The 22,389-nt window shown below is 37.8% G+C and overlaps 1 protein-coding gene across 2 annotated transcripts; it reads left to right on the forward strand.

Moving 5' to 3' along the window:
- On the forward strand, window positions 1–21,767 carry LOC306640955 (interferon-induced very large GTPase 1-like). 2 transcript variants are annotated; one of them, XM_079105695.1, is made up of 2 exons: window positions 1–134; window positions 12,790–21,767. In XM_079105695.1, exon 2 carries the CDS (start codon window positions 12,792–12,794, stop codon window positions 20,079–20,081), a length of 7,290 nt encoding a protein of 2,429 aa, XP_078961821.1. In that variant the 5' UTR covers window positions 1–134; window positions 12,790–12,791; the 3' UTR covers window positions 20,082–21,767. The 2 variants fall into 2 exon arrangements, with proteins under 2 accessions (XP_078961821.1, XP_078961822.1); XM_079105696.1 differs by having other exon boundaries at window positions 9–138.
- The last annotated feature ends 622 nt before the right edge of the window (window positions 21,768–22,389 follow it).

The raw sequence follows: 22,389 nt of genomic DNA on the forward strand, positions 1-22,389 counted from the left end.
CTCTTACAAAAGAAACCAGAACTAATGGCAGCTGTGAATCCTCTGCCTCCCACACTTGGGTAGGGAACCTGCTCTTGGTGGTGCACTTTTCTCTGGAGCAACCTGAAGACAGGCTCTTGGACTGAAGGAGACAGGTAGGTGAATAAGAAGTGAAGAAATGGGGTAGATGGAGAGAGATGACCACAGACCACGATGTTTTCGAAATCCAGATGGGAAAGTGCAGCTGGAGTTCCTTGATTAGGTTTCCAGATCTGAGAGCAATAATGGCTCCCTGGGCTCCTGGTTCTTCCCTCTGAATCATTCCTCCTTTTTCATAAAAAGTAGTACAAGCTCACAGTTGAGCAGTTTTAGCAGCTTGCTTCCTGCCAGTAGAATTTGAGGATGGGGTTGAAGGGATGTAACAGTCTCCTTTCATCTTGCGCTCACTGTGTCTCAGTTCAAGCTGGCAGGCTTTCTGTTTACTAATGATATGGGTCTTAGAGATCAGATACAAGTCCTTGTTCCCTGATGTTGAAGATTAAACACCTGAGAAATGTTGAGGCAAGCGTAGGAAGAAAATTTTATTTACAAAAGTGATAAAGTCAGACTTCTCCTAAGGGAAAATGGCCCCAGAGCTAGGTGTCCCCGGGACGGGATGCGTCTTGCCCCTTATAGACCCCAGGACCCCCTTTTAATCACTGTCTTCTCTTTCTTCCCCATGTATGCCTGGAAGCAGGGAAGAGGGGGTTAATTATTAGCCACCCAGAGTGCCCAGGACTTGATTGCAGAGGTTAACAACCCATTGTTTTCTGTGTAATAACCTGCCCTTATCCCCTCTGTACCCCCTCATTCACAACCTACACTGAGTGTCTGACCTTTGCTCCCTGCTTCAGTTTGCTGACAAATGTGACATATCCTGTCCATTCAGGTGAGGCAAAGTTGCAGACAGATTGCTTTCTGACAAAGAAAGCATGTGTGTGTGTGAATCAGCAGCATGGGCTCATATTATAGAATTATTCTCTTAACCTGGTGTTCCCACCATTCTCATCTATCTGTGCCCTTGCACTAATATTCTCAAGAACTTGTGATATATGTCACTGGAGCCTCACTCCATTAGACTCAAGTCACATCCATAGGTGACCTTCAGATAGACTCTCCTATACATTTGTCTTGTGCTATATTTTAAGAATGGTGTCCTAAGGCTTCCTCTGAGACTTCTGGTTTGATTGTTAACACTGTGCCAGACTCTTATTCTCTTGAAAGAGTTCTTTATGTACCTGATTACTCGAACCTTTTGATATTTGTGAGGTTTTAGCAAAATATTTCACAATCAATCATACCTGTTTCAAAAGCTTATTCCTTTTTTCCTCATGTCATTCAAACAATGAAGTCATGATTTTGAGAAAAAGGAAAATGAATTTTTATTGCTTTGCTGGCAAAGGAGAAGGTCAGAGGATTTTTGTCTTAGAGTTTGTGATTCTTCCCATCAGAAACAACAAAGGGCTTTTTAAAGAGGCGATGCAAAGGTTTCATTTTAGGTGTTCCTTGTCAGGGGTCATAATTCACTTTGACCTTGAAGTATAGCCATTTCTTAGGTCTTCTGTTTCCATTCCTAAAGTCTGAATTACTTCATTCCTGTGGTATGTGGGTTGAAGGATAGATAACTTGGCTTAGGATGGGAAGAAGGGTAATCTTGTTTCCCCAGTGTTAGGAAGGGGGAGAAGGAGAAGAGAAAGAAAAAAAAAATCAGTTTAAAAATAAGCTGCAGTGGCAGAGAATCAAGGGTTATGTTCAAAGCGTGAAGTGGACCACTGTTTCATAACCAGCAGAGGTTCATGATCAAATATCTCAATTTTAATGTTTTCTGCCTTTTGGAGAAAATGAGAAATTCAACATTATGCAGTCCTGATGTCTTCTAGTTTAACAATTCCTTCCTTAATTTATCTCTCTGTTCACATTTCATTAAAACTAGCAAGAAGAAATCAGGAGACATCTTCAACATTTTGCCTTAGAGGATCCTTACCTCCATAATCAATTTTATCACTATCAGTTCCACTGTATACATAACCCCAGGACACAATTTTTCCAGGCTTTCTGCTACACATAACAAGAATCTTCTTTCTCCTGGTTCTGCTGCCAAATTCTTCTCTTTTCTTCTAAGTCCTCACTACAGCCACTTCAGAGTCTAGGTTTCTGTTCATTGTCTATCCAAGGTAATTTCAACTTTCTCTATCATGCTCCTCAAAATTCTTCTGGTCTCCAGGCACTTACCTGACTCCAAATATGTTGCCAGGTTTCTAGGTATTTGTTACAGCAGCACCCAACTTCTTGGTTCCAAAAGCATGTATTTTATAATGCTTTGTAACAAGTTATCAGAACTTAGTATCTTAACATAGTAACTGTTTATCTATTTATCAATCATCATTTCTTTCTGGAGCCCAGTGCTTAACTGAGTCCTCTCCTCAGGGTCTCACAAGACTGCCATACAGGAGAGAACTGAGCTATGTTGCCTACTGGAGAAAAAACTTACACCTGTTGACACAATTCAATCTTTTGTTGTTGTAGGACAGTTCACTTAGGTTCTTCCTCCTTTCTTAGATATTATTATTTCTTAGGATTTGGAGTTTCTTGTTGGAGTGGCTTGTTCCACAATATGTAGAATGGCTTATTCCATTAGAAAATCATTCTAAATTCTATCTCTAGCCATTTGTCCAAATTTTCTTATAGGAAACCTGATAAAGGAACTCTTTGGAATAATCCTCATCTTCCACTAGCTTTTATATTCCACTCCCACAATGCTTCATGACATCCCTACAATTTATTACTCTAGTCCAGAAATCCAGTTTCCTGCCATTTCTTCACAAAGTTATTGTTCTTTCCTAAAAAGTATGAAAGCATCTTGCTTTATTCATTTCTTCAGCTTTCACATTTTTTGTGAGAATACTAGGCCCATATAAATTTAGTAAAATTTGTACGTTTTTTAATTATTAATCAGTCTTGTATTAATTTGGTCCCTAGATGGAGCCAAAGACCTCACAAAAGAACTGAGAGGTTCTCTCTTAGCAGGAAGGACCTCTCAAGGAAAAACTGTCCTAAACCTCTTTGAAACAATATCTCTGCTCTAGATCCTGCTCCTCCTTACTTCCTCTTGGGTTTTATTTCCTGTATTTTGAACACCTGACTTTACTAGTTGTTTCACTTTGAACAAGAAAACATGCTCAAGTCTTTTGGTTCTGTTTAAATGCAGATTGTATTCTGGCTCCTGTATATATTTTTGCCTTCATTATTTTTTCTAATATTGCCAGATTTCTTGCCTTATAATTTATATTAACAAAGACCAGAAAATTAATCCTTATACATATTCACATATTGGATAGTAGAAATAAGAATAATATTCATTGTTGCTATTATTGGCCTATTTCTAGTCAGACAGAAATTTCTCTGTAAATGTAGGGGAAGGCTAAATTTCCATCTTTCTATGGGTTCATATCTAGAGATTTTTCATTAAAACACATTTTAAGACAACACTGGGATTTTGTTAAACAACATAAAATGAAGCAGGCCTTATGAATGCTTATAATTTTTTAATTTGTTCTTTTTAAAGATACATGACAGTAGAATGTAGTTTGACTTATTAAATACATGAAGTATAACTTGTTGTAATTAGGATCCCATTCTTGTGGATTTATATGATGTGAAGTTTTGCTGGTGGTATATTCATGTATGAACACAGGAAAGTTGTATCTGATTAATTCTACTATCTTTTCTATTTCCATTCCCCTCCCTTCCCTTTGTCCAATCCAATGAACTTCTATACTTCCCACCCAACTTGTATGTTAGCATCACACATATCAGAGAGAACAACATTTGGTTTGGAGGGTTAGGCTTATTTCACTTAGAATGATAGTCCCAAGATCCATCCATTTACTGGCAGTAGTCATAAAGGCATTTTTTTGTGTGTGAATGAGTAATATTCCATTATGTGTAAATACCACATTTTCTTAATCCATCATCTGCTGAGGGCACCTAGGTTGGTTCAATAGCTTACCCATTATGAATTGTGCTGCTAAAAAAATTAATGTGACTTCATCACTTTAGTATGCTAATTTTTAATCATTTGGGAATATGCTGAGGAGTGGGATAACTTGGTCAAACGGTGGTTCCATTCCAAGTTTTCAAAGAGTATCCATACTGCTTTCCAGAATGGTTGCCCCAATTTGCATTCCCACCAGCAATGTATGAGTGTACCATTTTCCCCACATCCTCACCAACATTATTACTTGTATTCTTGATAATTGCCTTCCTGACTGGAATGAGATGGAATCTTAGTGTACTTTTAATTTTTATTTCTCTAATTGCTAGAGATGTTGAACATTTTTTCATATATTTGTTGACCATTCATGTTTCATTTTTTCTGGAGTACCTGTTCAGTTCCTTGGCCAATTTATTGATTGGATTATTTGGTTTTCTTTCCTTTCTTTCTTTCTTTGTTTTTTTTTTTTTTTTTTTTTAGTTAAGTTTTTTGAGTCCTTTTCATTATTTTAATTTTTTTCAAATATACTTTTAGTCATGGATGGAGACAATACCTTTATTTTTTTTTTATTTGATGCTGAGGATCAAACCCACTGCCTCACACCTGCTAGGCAAGCCCTCTACCACTCAGCTACAAACCCAGCCCTTTGTGTTCTTTATATAACCTGGAGATTAATACTCTACCTGAGGTACAAGTGGTAAAGATTTTCTCCCATTCTGTAGGCTCTCTATTCACATTGTTGAATGTTTCCTTTGCTGCAAAGAAGCATTTTTGTTTGATACTATGCCATTAATTGGTTTTTGACTTTACTTGCTGTGCTTTAGGAGTCTGTTGAGGAAGTTTGTTCATAAGCCAACATGATAGAGAGTTGGGCCTATATTTTCTTCTAGTAGGTGCAGGGTCAGTCATCTAATGCCTAGGTCCTTAATCCATTTTGAGTTGAGCTTTGGGCAGGGTAAGAGATAGGGGTTCAATTTCATTCTGCTGCATGTGGATTTCTAGTTTTTCCAGCACCATTTGTTAAAGAGGCTATCTCTTCTTCAATGTATGTTTATGGTGCCTTTTTCTAGTGCAAGATAACTCTATTTATGTAACTTTGTCTCTGTGTCTTCTATTTGTTCCATTGGTCTTCATGTCTGCTTTTGTGCCAATATCATGCTGCTTTTTGTTACTATAGTTCTGTAGTATGATTTAAGGTCTGGTATTGTGATGCCTTCTGCTTCACTTTTCTTGCTAAGAATTGCTTTATGAATTCTGAAACTTTTACTTCTCCAAATGAATTTCATGACTGCTTTTTCTATTTCTGTGAAGAATTTCATTGGAATTTTAATAGGAATTACTATCTATATAGCACTTTCATTAGTATGGCTATTTTGACAATGTTAATTCTGCCTACAGAAGAACATGAAATACCTTTCCTTTATCTAAGGTCTTCTTCAATGTCTTTCTTTAGTGTTCTGTAATTTTCATTGTAGAGATCTTTCACCTGTTTTATTAGATTGATTCAAAAGTACTTTATTTTATTTGAGGCTACTGTGAATGGGATAGTCTTCCCAAATTCTCTTCCAGCTGATTGATCATTGGTTAATAGGAATGCAATTGATTTATGGGTGTTAATTTTATATCCTGCTACTTTACTTTTTTCATTTCTGACATCTAGAAGATTTCTGGTGGAGTTTTTTGGGACTTCAAATACAGTATCATGACCTTGCTATTCATAGCAATATTTTGAGCCCTTCTATTCCTGTTAATATATTTTAATTTCTTTCTTTAGCCTAATTGCCCTGGCTAGAATATCAAGGACTATGTTGAATAGTAGTGGTGAAAGAGGGCATCTCTGTCTTATTCCAGTATTTAGAGGGAATGCTTTCAGTTTATTTATATTTACAATTATGTGGGCCTTGTGTTTAATGGATATAGCTTTTAAAATGTTGAGTTATATTTCTACTATCCCTAGTTGTTCTAATGTTTTGAACATGAGTGGATGCTGAATTTTGTCAAATGCTTTTCCTGTATGTATTATTGAGGTAATCATATAATTCTTATCTGTAAGTCTATTGATGTAGTGAATTGATTTTACTGATTTCCATATGTCGAAACAACTTTGTATCCCTTGGGTGAGTCCAATTTGATCGTTGTGTGCTATCTTGTTAATATGTTTTGTATGCGAGTTGCAGTCTTTTATTAAGAATTTTTGCATATATGATCATCAGGGATATTGGCCTGAAGTTTTCTTTCCTTGATGTGTCTTTGATTTTGGTATCAGGGCGATACTAACTTCATAGAATGAGTTTGGAAGTGTTTCCCCTTTTATATTTCACAGAATTATTTGAGGAATATTGTTGTTAGTTCTTCTTTGTAGGTCTAGTACAACTAGGAAAAAAAAAGTGAAGAAAAATCTTAGCAGAATTTTTCCATTTTTTAATGGTTCATGAAATATTTTCTACTTTTCCTTTGTAGCTCAGAAAGAAAGTTGGTTTTTAGCAGAGGTCAACTGCCTCCCTAGGAAGAAATATTCCTCCACAGCTGATGATTGCCTTTAGGGAAAATCCAAGAGAAACTCCAGAAGAAAGAGAGCAATCATCACAGCTGCATCTGACAGTTCCTCTCTGCCCCATAGTTCCAAATACCATTTAGTCCAAGCTGGGGAGGGCTTCCTGGATCATTGGTTCTTGTTCTTCTCCCAGGGAAAAATAAATAAATAAATAAATATATATATAATAATAATAATATATAGAACATATATGTAATATATGTAACATATATATTATATATAACAAAGGACTAACAAATGTTGGAAAGGGCATGCAGAAAGTGAAAGTTTCATACATCATTGGTGGAAGGTAGAATAGTGCAATGTTGTATAAAGTAATCTATAGATTTCTTAAAAAGATAAATGTTAAATTATGATATGACCTAGAAATTCTACTGAGAGGTGTATACACCCCCCAAAAATTAAAAATTACACAAGCGTCCATAGTGGTACTATTCACAGTAGCCAAAAGGATGAATATAATATGAATACTTATCAATTGATGTATAAATAAGATGTGGTACATTCATACAATGGAACATGACCAACCATAAAAGGGTGTGGTGATGTAGCCTCAGTGTGGATGAGCCTTGAAGACGTTATGAAAAGTGAAAGGAACCATACAGAACAAGTGAAATATTATGTCATTCCTTTATAAGAAATATTCAAACTACATAAATTCATAGAGACTGAAGGCAGATTGGTGGTTACCAAGACCTAGGGAAGCTGGGGAGAGAGAGTGCTATATATCACTTGCCTTAGGGTTGGTCAGCTATAATTCTACTACAGCTATAATTCTTCCACAGAAACTTCAATTAGAAACAGGGAAAGAAGCAGAAGTCCAGAGACAGAAAACTTTGCAGAGCACATTCTTCAACTCTAAAAGTGCTCAGTCTTTACTAGCCACTGTTTGTTGTTCTCAGGACTGAAAGCTGAATAAGACATAGACTCTGCTTCCTGGAATCACAGACCGTGGTCTAAGGGAAGCAGACAAGGCCATGAAGTTTCCAATCAATGGTGTGTAGTCAATGTTTAATACTCAGGAAAAGAAAACTGATGTGGAATTTTGTCATTGCTGGGGATCAAACCCAGGGCCTTGTGCATGCTAGTTAAGTACTCTACCACTGAGCTATACTCCCAGTCCAGTCCAAAATTTAAATGTGATATTAATTTGCATTTCCCAATAACTAATGCAATTATGCATATTTTAATGTGCTTGTTGGCTATTTGTATGTTTTCTTAGGAGAAATATCTATGCAATTATATGCCTATTTTAAAAATTGGGCTGTTTTTCTTTATGGTAATGAGTTATAAGACTTCATTTTATATTCTGTGCATTAAATCAATATTGTATATATGGACTGTCAAATATTTTCTTCCATTCTTTGAGGTGACTTTTAATTTTCTTGATCATGTGCTTTGAAGCACACAGGTATTTAATTTTGATGCTGTCTTCTTTCTCTTTCTTCTTTTGTGACTTTTGTTTTTGGTATCATTTTAAAAACCATTCCCAAATCTCAGATCATAAAGATTTATCTTTTTAATAAGTATTTTTTCTCTTAAATTTTTGTCTTTGATCCATCTGGAGTTAATTTTCATATATTATGGGAGTTAGGGTTTTGCATGTAGATATCTAGTTGTCTTTACACCACTTATTAAAGAGATTTTTCTTCCCATTGAATTATTTTGGCGCCCTTGTCAAAAACACTTAGTTTTACCAATATGATTTACTTTCTGATCTCTTCATTCCATTTCACTGATCTATATGTCCATTCTCATGCCAGTACCACACTATTATGATATCTGTGGTTTTGTTGTTTTGAAATTAAGAAACACGAATCTGTGTGAATTCATTAAATATGTTCTTCATTTTCAGTCTTGTTTCAGTTAGTTGAGGTCTTCTGCTACTCTACATGAATTTATCATGTTTCTAATCTCTACAAAAAAAATGCCATTGAGTGACATCTCTGTCTGAATTTGGTATCAAGCCAATGTTGGCTCTATCAAATGAGTAAGAAAGTATTTCTTTCTCCTTCTTTTTTAGGACAATTTGTTGAATATTGGTGTTAATTCTTTTAGTGAAGCCATCTGGTCATATGTAATTTGTTGAATTACATATTTTCATAATATCCTTCTAAACTCCATTTGATTTTATCACTGTAAAGTTGGTAGTGACGGCCACAGTGTCATATCTCGCTTTGGTCATATGAGTCCCCTCATTTCTTGTCTGTTTTGTTGTTTTGTTTCGTGAAGCTAAATTTCGGTTGTGTTGATCTTCTCTACTGTCATTCTCTATTTAATACATCTCCATGCTAATCTTTATTATTTTCTTCCTTCTGCATTCTTTGGGTTAAGTTTACTCTTCTGTTTCTAGTTCCTTAAGGGGTGGATATGTCTCATTGATTTGAGATATTTCCATTTTTATAATTTAGGAATGTATGAGTGTAAGTTTCACTTCATCTTATAAGTTTTGGCATGTTACTTTTTAGTTTCCAATCATCTCAAAGTATTTTCTATTTTCAATGTAATTTGTACTTTAAAAATTCCTTTTCTATTAGTGCATCATAGTTATGAATAATATTGGGGTTCATTTTGAGATAATCATACAAGCACGGAATATAATTTACTCCACTTCAGTCACCAGTACTTCTCCTTTCTCTCCACTCCTCCATCCCCATTTCCCTTCCTCTACTGGTCTTCCTTCTATTTATTTTTAGGTTTTTTTTAAATTAGTGCTTTGTAGTTTTAAAGGTGAAATTTACTATGGTATAATCATGTATGTACATAGCATATTTTGGTCAATTTCATTCCACAGTTCTCTTCGCCCTTCCCTCTTCCTCTTCCTCAGTCACCTTTCTCTGCTCCACTGATATTGCTTCTCATTTTCATAAGATTCCCCCTATTTTTTCCCCTTATTTTGGTCTAGCTTCTACATATGAGAGAAAACATTCCACCTTTGATGTTCTGGAGTCTGGCTTATTTCACTCAGCATGATAGTCTCCAGTTCCATACATTTACAGAAAATTTGCTTTATGGCTAAGTAAAATTACATTGTGTACACACCACCTATACACAATGTCTTTATCCATTCATCTTGATGCAGATTCAATAATGAAGTCAATGTTTTGAGAAAAAAGAAAAAGTGTTTTGTTTTGTTATCAAAGGATAAATGCAAGAGACTCACATCACACAGGCAACCATTCTAACTGCCAGTGGAAACAAAGAGCTTTAAAATGAAGGCATACAAAGGCAGTTTTCTAAGTATTATTATCAGTAGACCTAATAAATTTTATCCTTAAAAGATCTGTTGTTCTGATTTTGAGTACAGTTTCTTTATTCTCATGGACAATGAGTGGAAGGGCAATAACTCATCTTAGCACAGGAAGAACGTTAATCCTGCTTCCCTCATAGTTGGGGAAGAGAAGAAGAGGAAGAAAAACATGTTACTTTTTTAAAAATAAGGCTCTAGTGATCAAACAACAAGATTTATAGTGAATATATATGTAGTGAATATGAATATATACATAGTGAATACAAATGTGCAGTGAATGCATAAATTGGACCCTAGTGACTTAAAATGAACCCTATTATTATTGACTCACATTTCTAATGTCTGGAATGTCCAAAATTAAGGTGCAGACATATGAACAGAGCTTTTTTGTTGTGTTAGCACATACAGAAAGCAAAAGTGCAAAAAGACCAAAGAGGGTTGAAATCATTCATTCATAATGGAGTTAGTCCCATCTATGAGTGTGCAGTCTTCATGCCAAAATCACTTCTCAAGGGTACCACTTTGCTAAATTGTACAGTTCAACAATCGTTTTGGAGGGTACAAACATTCAAATCACAGTGGATGAGAAGATGATTAATCCCATGAAGACAAGGAAAGAAAAATCTAAAAGACAGTGTGTAGGGGGTGAAGAGAAATAAGAGCAGAGAGAGTTTTAACATCAAGAATACAAATAACAATAATTGCTAGTGGGGATGTGAAGGAAAATATGGTACATTTGTACATTCTTTCTGGGACTACAAATTGATACATCTACTTTAGAAAGCAGTCTGGAGATTCCTACAAAGACTAGCAATGGAACAACTATATGACTCCACTATACCACATTTATCCAAAATGCTTAAAACCAGAATATTAGGTACAAGCATGCCAATGTTCATAGCAGTGATAGTCATGGTAGCCAAGTTGTTGAATCAGGCTATGTGTCAACAGGCAAATGGGTAAAGAAAATATGGCATATATACACCATGAAGTTTTACTCAGTCATAAAGAATAATGAAATTATGTCATTTGCTGATAAATGGATTGAACTAGAGATTATGCTAAGTGAAATAAGCCAGCCTCAGAAAGACGAAGGTTGAATGTTTTCTCTCATGGGAGGAAGCTAGAGAGAGAGGAAAAGGAAAGGAATAAAAAAAGGGATTTCATGAAAATAGAAAGGAGAGCAATAGAGTAGAGGAAGGGGATCAAGAGGAAGGAAAGAGGGAATGGCATGGAGAAATACTGGAGAACAAAATCTATGAAACTATGCTACAACTGGGTGTGACTATACCACAGAGAATTTCAATTTTGTACATTATACTAATTAAAATCACAGTAACAGCAATCACTGTATTAATAGAAGGGAGAACAGTAGAGCAGCACAAATGGATCAGTAGAGGAGTGGGGGAAAGAAAGGTATCACAGAATGAGGTTGATCAAATCATGTTATGTGTATGTTTGTATGTGGCATAATGAATCCCACTTTTATGTATAAATATAATGTACCAATAAAAGTTTTAAAAATCAAAAACGTTACCTGAAGAAGAGATTTGAGATAGATGGTAGCCAGGTGCAGTGGCATACACCTGTGATCCCAGCAGCTTGGGATCCCAAGGCAGGAGGATTGCAGTTTCAAAGCCAGGCTCAGCAGAAGTGAGGCACTAAGCAACTCAGTGAGACATTGTATCTGAATAAAATAAGATGTAGGACCCGGGATGTGGCTCAGTGGTCAAGTATCCCGAGTTCAATCTCTGGCCTTCCCCTCCTCCACCAAAAAAAAAAAAAAAAAAAGATAGGTGCTGCAATATGGATAGACCTTGAAAACATTTTGCTGAGGGAAATAAACTAATCCCAAAGGACCAAATATTGTATAATTCTATTTATATGAAATGCCCAGAATAGGAAATTCCATAGAGATAGAGAGTAGATTAGTGATTGCCAAGGACTGGGGTGAGGAGGGAATGAAGTGACTGCTAATGAGTAAGGGGTTTCATTTTGGGGTGATGCAAATGTTCTTGAATTATATAGTGCTAGCGATTGTGAATATATGACAAAACATTGAATTGTACTCTTTTAAATGTGAAATTTATGCTATGTGGAATTACACCTATTCGGAAAATAAACAATAAATCTTTCTGAAAAGGAAAAAAGAGGATAAATAAATTTGTATTTGTAGGTAGATAGGTGTATGGGACACACATTGAGCAAGTATGCTAGTGACATCAAATAGCATAGGAATTATAGGATGAAGTAAAACTTGATAATGCCTAAAATTGGAAGAAATGAAATCACATTCTCATCTTCCATCTAAGGATATTCACTGAAGATGAAATGGGTGCAAAACACTAAAGAAACCCTGGATTAAAGAGAATATGGGGGTCTATATACATGACCACGAATGACATCCATATATAGATAATTCTTCATGTCATGGAAAGACGATATTAACTAGGTATGGATAAAATGCAGGAAATGAGTTACACACATACATCAGTTTAGAAGTGCATTTAAAAAGACAGCAAATAAGCATTGAATAACCTAAGAAGAAGTAACAGAGAGGTAGGAATGAAGCAAATCAAAGAAAAAATGTAGAATAAAGCAAGACAAATGGTGATATTGCACTATTTTAAAAGATAAGCATCAAGCTGACGAACTCATGGATATTCTCAAACTCCATGCTCGGCCTCATACTTTCCATTTAACTGAGTTTGTGTAGTAAATGCCCAAATCAGTATATTAAGTTGCAATTTACTATGGTAAATGAAAAAGCAATTTTTTTGACGATGCCCACAATGATACTTAGCACAAACACAGAAAGGATTTGATGAAAAATATATTTTAGAATAAGTAGGCAGGGAAGAAAAAGTCTTGGAGACTTGTATCACTAATACATTCTCTCTTTTGATCATGAGGCAAACATTTCCTAGAGTTAGGACACTATCAATTCTAACTGGGTGTGTGTATTTCACACAGGCATGGACACAACAGAACACATCTGTGATAAGCCTCTGCTCAGAGGCAAAAGGAGGCAAGAACTCCAAGAGATGCTGAGAGATATAGGACTGGATGCTGGGTACTGGTTTCCCAAGCTGCAGGAATATCTGGGTTTGACCTGTCCTCAAGCCTTACAATACTTAACAGAAAAAGACCTCCAGAAGCTGAAATCCCAGGTGCGACATCCATGGGAGAAAAAAGCCCTGGAGAAGCTGGTTGACCTGTCGCACTCAAATCGTCCTCCAGAGTTACAGGAGTCACCAGTGGAGATGATAAAGAGAAAGCAGAAGCAGGCAGAGCAATTGCTGCAGGAGCTGGGAGACTTTCTATTAGAAGGGAGGCAGAGGCAGGAAGAGGCAGTGGAGAGAAAAGAGGCAGAGCTGAGGCAAGCCTTGGAGATCCCTGAGGAGTACTGGTCAGTACCTGAAAAGCCCTTAAGGGAAGTCATGGAAATCATGCAGAGACTACTCAGTCCCATGGAGCAGACACTGTCCCACACGCAAAACCTCCCAGATGGAGATCTAATAAGATGGGCATCTGGAGGGCTGGCTCTGCAAGGGATATACAAAACGTGCCACCAAATGGACCTGATGCAGCAGAGAGAGGAGCTACTCAGTGTCCCCAAGGAGTTCTCACTCTTTGGTTCTCAGCAGGCGATACAAATGGTAACAAAAGAATTTATATCATTTGAAGAAGAATCCATGTTCATCCAGACAATAGAAAAGATGGGCTTCAGTGTAACTGCCTCTGCCAATGGTGGAGGTTGGGGAATTCAACTACAGATTGGAATGAATAAAAGCAAGCATTCAGAATCCAAGGAAACACAACAAACAAGTTCTGAGGGTACATATTTCTGCTCAACCAAGTTCTACTATGCCCCTCTGGCCTCTTGCTACTTTCCCATCAATGAGCTTCAGTTATCCAAGCCTGCTCTTCAGGAACTGAAATACATCGAAGACCTCTTGGGTCAGATGGCAGACACAGATATCTTCCCCTTGTTGAGGCACAGGACTGAAAATTTCTTCCACAGGTTTGGCTCTCATGTAAACCAAGGCCCTCTGCATCTGGGAGGAATCTATTGGTGGAAGGCTGTTTCAGAGGGATTCCAAAGTGACCAGCTGACTGATGTGAAGCAGCAGGCAGCAGAGGCCCTGGATACTTACCTAAGTGGGAGCTACAGTGGCTCTCCAGTAAAAGTTGCTGGGGCTATGGGTGTGTCACACTCACCTTCCAAAACAACCTCTCAAAGCCAAATTTTACAAAATCTTCAAACCAAAATCCAGTTATCTGTGGTCCATACAGGTGGCCCACCAGAAGCAGATGGCCTTGTCCAGTGGAAAGCTGGCCTTGTTTCTAACAATCAAACCTGGTGTGTCATTGACCGGGGACTTCAACTGGTACCCATTTGGGACATCATCCTCTCTAGTCACAGAAGTGATTTTCAAGATCCCCTTAAGATAGCTAACTGCCTGAAAGACAACTACACTGCTCTGACTGGTCTCAGTGCCCAGATCCAGGAGGGAGCAGAATTGTTGAGTGCTGGGCAGGAGGCTAGAGTTTTCCTAGATGAGGTAAAATCCTGGGAGGTATCTGATCCTGAAGAGCAACTTCAGAAACTGATAGATGTCATGAACAAACTGAGTCAAAAAATAAATGGTTATGACACCTGGATTAACATATGCCTCACAGACTGGGATCTGCAGAATTTTCTAGTAAATACTGTCAATTTTAGCAAAAATTCTTCCAGACATAAAATTAAATTTATTAAATCACAGTTGCGCAGCCTTCTGGATCCCCACATCTACAAAGTGACAAATTTTCCTCAGGCGCACTCCATCATGCAATGGATCTTCCAGTCAGAGTCAGAGCTAGAGCAACTCAATATCTCCCAATTTTCTCAGTTCATTGAAATCTTAAAGGAAACCAAGAATGAACTCTTTGAGGTGAATGTAAGATGTGAAGTCCAAGAAACAGGGGAGGAAGCTAAAAGGAAGGCCACCTATGAGGTCTGCTTAGCTCTCAGCAACTTCTTGAATCACCTCCAAGCAACAGAGCAGCCAGACACACAGCTCTTGCTACTTACCATTGCAGCTGGTGCAGGATATCAGGTGGGAAGCAATATTTTTCGACATCTCCTGGGGCATGATGAGTTAGATTTTCTACTGGATGAAATGCAAACCGCCTACAATAAATACCAGGAGCTCAAAACTATTTCCAGCTATAGGGCCCATGCATTCTTGGTGCTCACAGGTCTGACAGCCACAGCTGGAGTAATAGCTCTTTCTGCAGAAGAGAAGACACAGCGCATGGAGTTTATCAGAAAACATATGGGACAACTGTTCTCTAAAGAAGTTGTACATGTCCTCACTAAACTTGGGGCAGATCATGATTGGGAAAACCTAGAAAGAGACCTGAGATCGCTCATTGATGGAGATTATGAAGCTACCATCTCCTCTTTGAAAATGGATGAGGTTAAAAGACAGCTACAGAGTCTTCTTCATGAAAGGAAACAGCCCCATGAACCAAATATTAATGCAAATAACACAAGTGAAGTAATAGAAAATGGAGCCTTTCTAGACTTACTCCAGCGACTTGGCCTAGAATGTTACTACCCAAAAAGGATGAGTAGAGCTAACTTCCATGTGATCTACAAGAGTTCTGTGTCCAACGCCCAGCCCAAATCTGAACAAGAACTTTCCTTCTATTTCCTTCAGAAGCTGTTGATGCTGGGTTATGGATTGAGACACCTGGTCTTCAAAGATGATAGAAACATAGACTATCAAGTCCCTCCAAGTGCCTCCAATCAGGAAAATGAGGCTTTTGATCCATATGAAGACTTTTTGAAAGATGATGATAATCTCACTAATCCTTTGACCACTGAGTCCAGGCCCCACATTCACCCCATGGATATCCAGATGGCCATTTTTCACTGTGCAGATAATTTTGCCAGACAATATATTTTGACCAAACTATCCATCTGTCAATTTGCCCTGCCATTCCTGGTGCCAAATCCCTGCACTTCTCAAATTGAATTCTCCCTCTGGCCTCTCAGACAAATTAGGAGAAGTTGGCAGCAAGCAAGCAAATCACCACCAGGGAAGAACTGTCACAAGAATCAACAGATGTGTCGTGTCTCCACCCCCATTGTGTCTTTCCTTAGGGTTGGTAATGGCCTGTCTGCTTCCAAATCTCATATCATGAACTGTCTTCTCAGTGAACGCAAACATGATGTGTTCTTCCACCGACACTGCAGAGAAAGCAGCAAGAACTGTCTCTTGATGGGGGGTGTGGTGGAAATCTGCTGGTTCTGCCCTGGCGGGGAAGAGGAGGACAGGTTTGACAGCTGTGTGACCTTCACCAATCTTCATGGAGATGCAAAGGAGCATAAAAGGCAGCTCGCCTTCCTAAAGGAGGTCTCTTCTCTCATTGTGGTCCTCATGTCAGCTGCTGATGACAATGAAGAAAACCAAAAAATAGTCCGTGACCTGTGGCAGTCGTCAAGATCATTGATCTGCTTGCTTGATGACAAAGAAAAATGCAAAGTCAATAACTCTGGTAGGAGAGTGAAAATTGGCCTAAGGAGTAGAAATGAGGCAGAATTGACAGAGGAGCTCACAACTACCATCAGACATTTGCTAGAGTGTTCCAGCACTGCTCTCAGCATGGAGGACTGTTCTTGTATAGCTCGCCAGCAAGGATTTCTCATTGATGAAGACCAGAGAGATTGCAAGGAAGCCAAAGAAAAGGCTGAGACTATCATGGACCTACTAAAAGAAACAGAGTTGTCTCGGATGAAGGAAATTTTTCTACCCCTTCAAGGAGAACTGTGGCATCTTTGGTGTAAGAAGGACAAAGAACTATATCATTTGAGAGAAAAAGGTAATAGAAGCATTGAGCAACACAAGAGTGAAGTTGAGACAGATAAACAAGTAATACGACATCGACAATTGACAAGAGCCTTTCCTCTCAATATCTTAATGGGATCTCTGCTTCAGATTCTCCATGAGTATTCAGAAACTCACACCACACTTTACTTCTTACAATGGCTGAGTGTGTTTTTAGATAGCATGACTGCAGAGCATTTGGAAAACTTGCGTGAAAAACTAATATATTTGTGGTCAAATGTACACACAGAAAAGCAAAAATCCCAAGTCAGCAACTCTTTGAAACTCTGGCAAAATAAAATAGAAGCCATCTCTACTGAGATTAATGACTGTACCTTGGGAATTGAGCAATTTCTCAGAGAGGTTGGCCAGATCTATGAAGCTCTGGAAGAAACTTCCCCCAAAGGAGACACAATTTTTCTCTCCCTTCCCCAAATTGCTGCAGACCTGATGATATCTGGAGTTCCCATAGAGCTGATGGATGGAGATGCTTCCTATGTGCCCCTAAAGTGGGTGGCAGCTGTTTTTGAAATGCTCTCTGAGAAACTTGGAGACAAGAGGCTCTTTGTTCTCTCTGTCCTTGGCCTGCAGAGCTCAGGGAAGTCCACCCTACTAAATGCTCTTTTTGGGTTGCAGTTCACTGTCAGTGCAGGCAGGTGTACCAAGGGGGCCTACATGCAGCTCCTGAAGGTGGATGAGGCATCAGCAGAGGAACTTGGCTTTGACTTTGTGCTGGTTGTCGACACAGAAGGACTTCGGGCCCCAGAACTCAGCAACAAATCTCAGAATAGGGACAATGAGTTAGCAACCTTTGTCATTGGACTTGCAAACATGACTCTGATCAATATATTTGGGGAGAATCCATCAGAAATGCAAGACATCCTACAGATAGCTGTCCAAGCCTTTCTGAGGATGAAACAAGTGAATATCTCCCCAACTTGCATATTTGTGCATCAGAATGTGGGAGAAGTTACAGCTAAAGACCAAACTATGGAAGGACGAAGACAATTAGAGCAGAGGCTAGATGAAATGGCAGCAATAGCTGCTAAACAAGAAGAGTGCTCACAGGTAACATGCTTCGGTGACGTCATCAAATTTGATGCCAGTACTCACGTGTACTACTTCGCTCATCTCTGGGATGGCAATCCCCCCATGGCCCCTCCCAATCCTCGCTACAGCCACAATGTCCAGGAACTGAAAAGTAGAATCCTTTTGACTGCCAAACAGGAATCCAGGGGAAGCATCCTGAAGATATCAGATGTAAAATTCAGAGTTCAAGATTTGTGGCGAGCCCTGTTAAGTGAGAACTTTATTTTCAATTTCAGGAACACCCGAGAGGTCATGGCCATGAGCAAACTGGAAACCATGTACAACCACTGGACCTGGGAGCTCAGGAGCTATATGCTAGACTTGCAGAACCAGCTTCACAATCAGATTCAGAATAGAAAAATTCTGACAATTACAGCAGGCATAATTGTGGTTCCAGTTACAGGGAAATATGAAACTATCAAGCTAGAATTTGAAAAATATTTTAATGAAGACCCAGATCATGAAATACTGGTTCAATGGAAAGCAAATTTTGAAAATAAATTGTTACTCCTTAAAGAGTCCCTTATTTTAGACACCAGAAGAAAAGTCAATGAACTTATTAGTCTCAGAAAAAGCCAAGAAAGACTGGATAAGAAGAAAGAAGATTATGAAAATCAAATATTAGAGAGGAGCCAAATCTTGGCTTTAAGTGTAAAAGGGAAAGAATTTAGTGATGAAGAGTTACATGATAAATTCAATGAACTTTGGAAAAAATGGGTCTATGAAGTATCTTCAACTTCCCCTCAGTTCATAGAGCCTAACATTGATGTGGATGCTGAGAACATCCTTTTGGATTATTTCAAAAAGGAGAAAAACATAATAGAAAAAATAAAGGGAAACTCTGGAGAGGATTTTCAAATTGAATATGGAAAACATGTCCAAATGAGTAAGGAATATTTGTTTCACAGAAAGAATTTAGAGGCCTCTGATGAAGAGTCCATTAATATGACTACTCACCGCATTTTTTCAAGGTTTGATGAATCTATTAAAAGCATTTTGAGACAACAACGTGATTATGATCAAAATGACTTTCATGAAATTATGAGAATAATAGAAGAGGAAGTGAAATCTGCACCCACTAAGGAAAGATATGTATTTACCAGCAAATACACCATTGAATTATCTCTGTGTTTATTCCAAAGAGCATCAAAACATTTTAAGGAAATGCACAGGGCATTCAAGACAGCACATGATCCTGTAAACTATCTAGAATGCAAGAAAGATGATTTTTTCATGAGTTTCAAGATCTCCTGCCAAGGAGCAACCTCTATCACGTCTTTTGTTGATTTTCTGTGGCACAAGCTCACACCAGCTGTCTCTGCCACCATCTGGGAGAAAATGATCATTAAAATAACTGGGGACATGAGAGTTACCTGCCCTGCATTCAATGGAAACAGGTCGAACCTGGAGAAACACATTCTCATCTCTCTAGCAGAAGAAGAAAATTTTGACAATTATTGGCAATATATTCATAATCCAGAATCATTCTTTAGGGATTACATTGAAAACCATGTTAAAACATACTGTTTGGGCAAAGGTGGGGAAAAAATAAAAACATTTTTCAAAATCAGTTTAGATGACATCAAGCATGCCATCCTCTCTGCCATTCATGAATCCACAGCAGTAGCTAAAGTTACAAGCAGCACTGCTTCTGGGTGGCTGGATTTATTCTGTGATCACCTGGAGAATGACTTGATTTTCCCACGAGGAGATTTGGTAAGCATTGAGCACCAGGAAATAAAAGATATGGAATTCCTCAAAGAAGCCATGAGTGTAGCTTTGGATCCCACAATGAAGAAGGTAGAACAAAATTATTCAAGTAGGAGCATAGATGAAATGATTCCTGAAATTGTGAAAATCCTCTTGGAACATCTCTGTGGCTGCTGGAAGCAGTGTCCCTTCTGTAAAGCAATATGTACAAACACAGTTCCTAAACATGACGGAGACCACAGTGTTCCATTTCATCGTCTTCGGGCTGTCATTGGAAGTAACTGGTATAATACAGACAACTTTGTCATTGATTGCTGTTCTAGTTTAGTAGCAAGTGATAGTTTGTTTATTTTTAGAGATGACTGTAATATTCCTTATAAGAACTATCGGCAGGCAGGAGGGAAATTTGCCACATGGAGCATCACCCCAGACTCATCCACACAGCCATACTGGAAATGGTTTGTCTCTCACTTCAGAACAAACCTGGAAGAAAAATATCAGCTAAAATTTATAAATAGAGGTCAAATTCCTGAAGAATGGGCAAAAATCACAAAGCAGTATGTGCTTGATGTGTTGAAAAAGCAGTAATCCTCAGTGAACACTTAAGAATCTTAGCATCTGAACAAAAATCAGAGTACATGACCAATCTTAAAACAAATCCTCCTTACAACTAGAACTTTAAATAGTCCACTTAGTGAATGAAAGATGTAAAAATAGATTACCATTTGGGGAGTTTCAGTTCCTGTAAATGAACTTCATTTTTCTCTTCCTCAATTGTGTCTGGGTTAGAAGGAAATTGCTAAAATAGTCTCATATGACAAAATCAAATAAATCTATATTTAAAATGTCCCTGTCCTTTTTATTGGCACCCAAATAGACATGTAGACCAATGGTACAAAATAGAAGACACAGAGACAAATCCACATAAATACAATTATCTCATACTAGACAAAGCTGCCAGAAATATACATTGGAAAAAAGATAGCCTTTTAAACAAATGGTGCTGGGAAAACTGGAAATCCATATGCAACAAAGTGAAATTAAACCTCTATCTCTCATCCTGCACAAAAGTCAACTCAAAGGGGTTCAAAGACTTAGGAACTAGAATAGCGACCCCGTGCCTAATGGAAGGAAAAGTAGGCCCAAATCTTCACCATGTTGGCCCAAAATCTGACTTCCTTAACAAGACTCCTAAAGAGCAAGAAATAAAAGAAAGAATCAATAAATGGGATGGATTCAAACTAAAAAGCTTCTTCTCAGCAAAGGAAACAATCAATAATGTGAAGAGAGAGCCTACAGAGTGGGAGGAAATCTTTATTACACACACCTCAGATCGAGCACTACTCTCCAGGGTATATAAAGAACTCAAAAAAACCAAATAACTAAATTAATAAATGGGCTAAGGAACTGAGCAGAGACTTCACAGAAGAAGATATACAATTAATCAACAAACATGAAAAATTGTTCATCGTCTCTAGCAATTAGAGAAATGCAAATTAAAATTGCTCTAAGATTTCATCTCACTCCAGTCAGAATGGAAATTATCAGGAATCCAAGCAACAATAAGTGTTAGCAAGGATGAGTGAAAGAAGGTACACTCATATATTGCTAGTGGGATTGCAAATTGTGCAACACCTCTGGAAAGCAGTACGGAGATTCCTTAGAAAATGTGGAAAGGAACCACCATTTGACTCAACTATTCCACTCCTTGGCATATTCCCAGAGGACTTAAACACAGCATACTACAGTGATGAAGCACATCAATGTTTATTTCAGCTCAATTCACAATAGATAAGGTCTGAAACCAACCTAATTGTCCTTCAACAGATGAATGAATAAAGAAACTGTGGTACATATACACACCAGTATATTACTCAGCCTTAAAGAATGAAACTATGGCATTTGCACGTAAATGGATGGAGCTGGAGAATATCACACTAAGTGAAATAAGCCAATCCTAAAAAACCAAAGACCAAGTATTTTTTCTGAACAGTGGATACTGATCCATAATGTGGGGGAGTGTTAGGGAAAAATGAAGGAACTTTGGATTGTGCAGAGGGGAGTGAAGGAGAGGTGGGGAGGTGAGGATGGGAAGGACAGTACAATGAGACAGATATTATTATCATGTATACATATATGATTGCATGACCGGTTTGACTCTGCACCTTGTATAGTCAGAGGAATGAGAAGTTATGCTCCATTTGTGTACAACATGTCAAAATGGATTCCACTGTCATATATAACTAATTATAACAAATTTATAAAAACTGAAAAAGTAAAGAGGGGTGGGAGGGGTGGGGGGAAGGGAAAAAATAACAGAATGAATCAAACAACATTACTCTATGTAAATTTATGATTACACAAATGGTATGCCTTTATGCCATGTACAGAGAAACAACATGTATCCCATTTGTTTACAATAAAAAAAAACTGAAAAAGTAAATAATATCCTATGTCCTACTGTGAAATAATATTCTGAATATTTTTAAAAAATCTATGATATCTCAGAGAAACTCATCTTTACACAAGAAATTGAAAATCATTATGCGTCTCTACAAATTTCTCTAGAGTAACTTCATGGCAGTTGAACCAATGTACAGGTCTTGAAACTAGTAATGGACTTTAACTCTTTGTGTGAACAATTTTCACTCTTGCAGTTCATGAATAAAATTTACTAACTTTTAAATGCAAATGCATCCACGGATAGTTCATGATTCCCATGCATAATGCTATTTATGCATATTTTGTCTTATCAAAGAACAAACCAGAGACTTGAGCAGGAGAGAGCCTCCGTCAAGTCAGGAAACATTATCAAGCAAACATGGGAAATAGAATGCAAAAATGGTTTTCTTCATTTAGCCATCAACTTTCTTCTTTCTGGAATTTTGACACTTCC

This window comes from Sciurus vulgaris, assembly GCF_902686455.1.
Source record: "Sciurus vulgaris genome assembly, chromosome: 11".
NCBI lineage: Eukaryota > Metazoa > Chordata > Mammalia > Rodentia > Sciuridae > Sciurus > Sciurus vulgaris.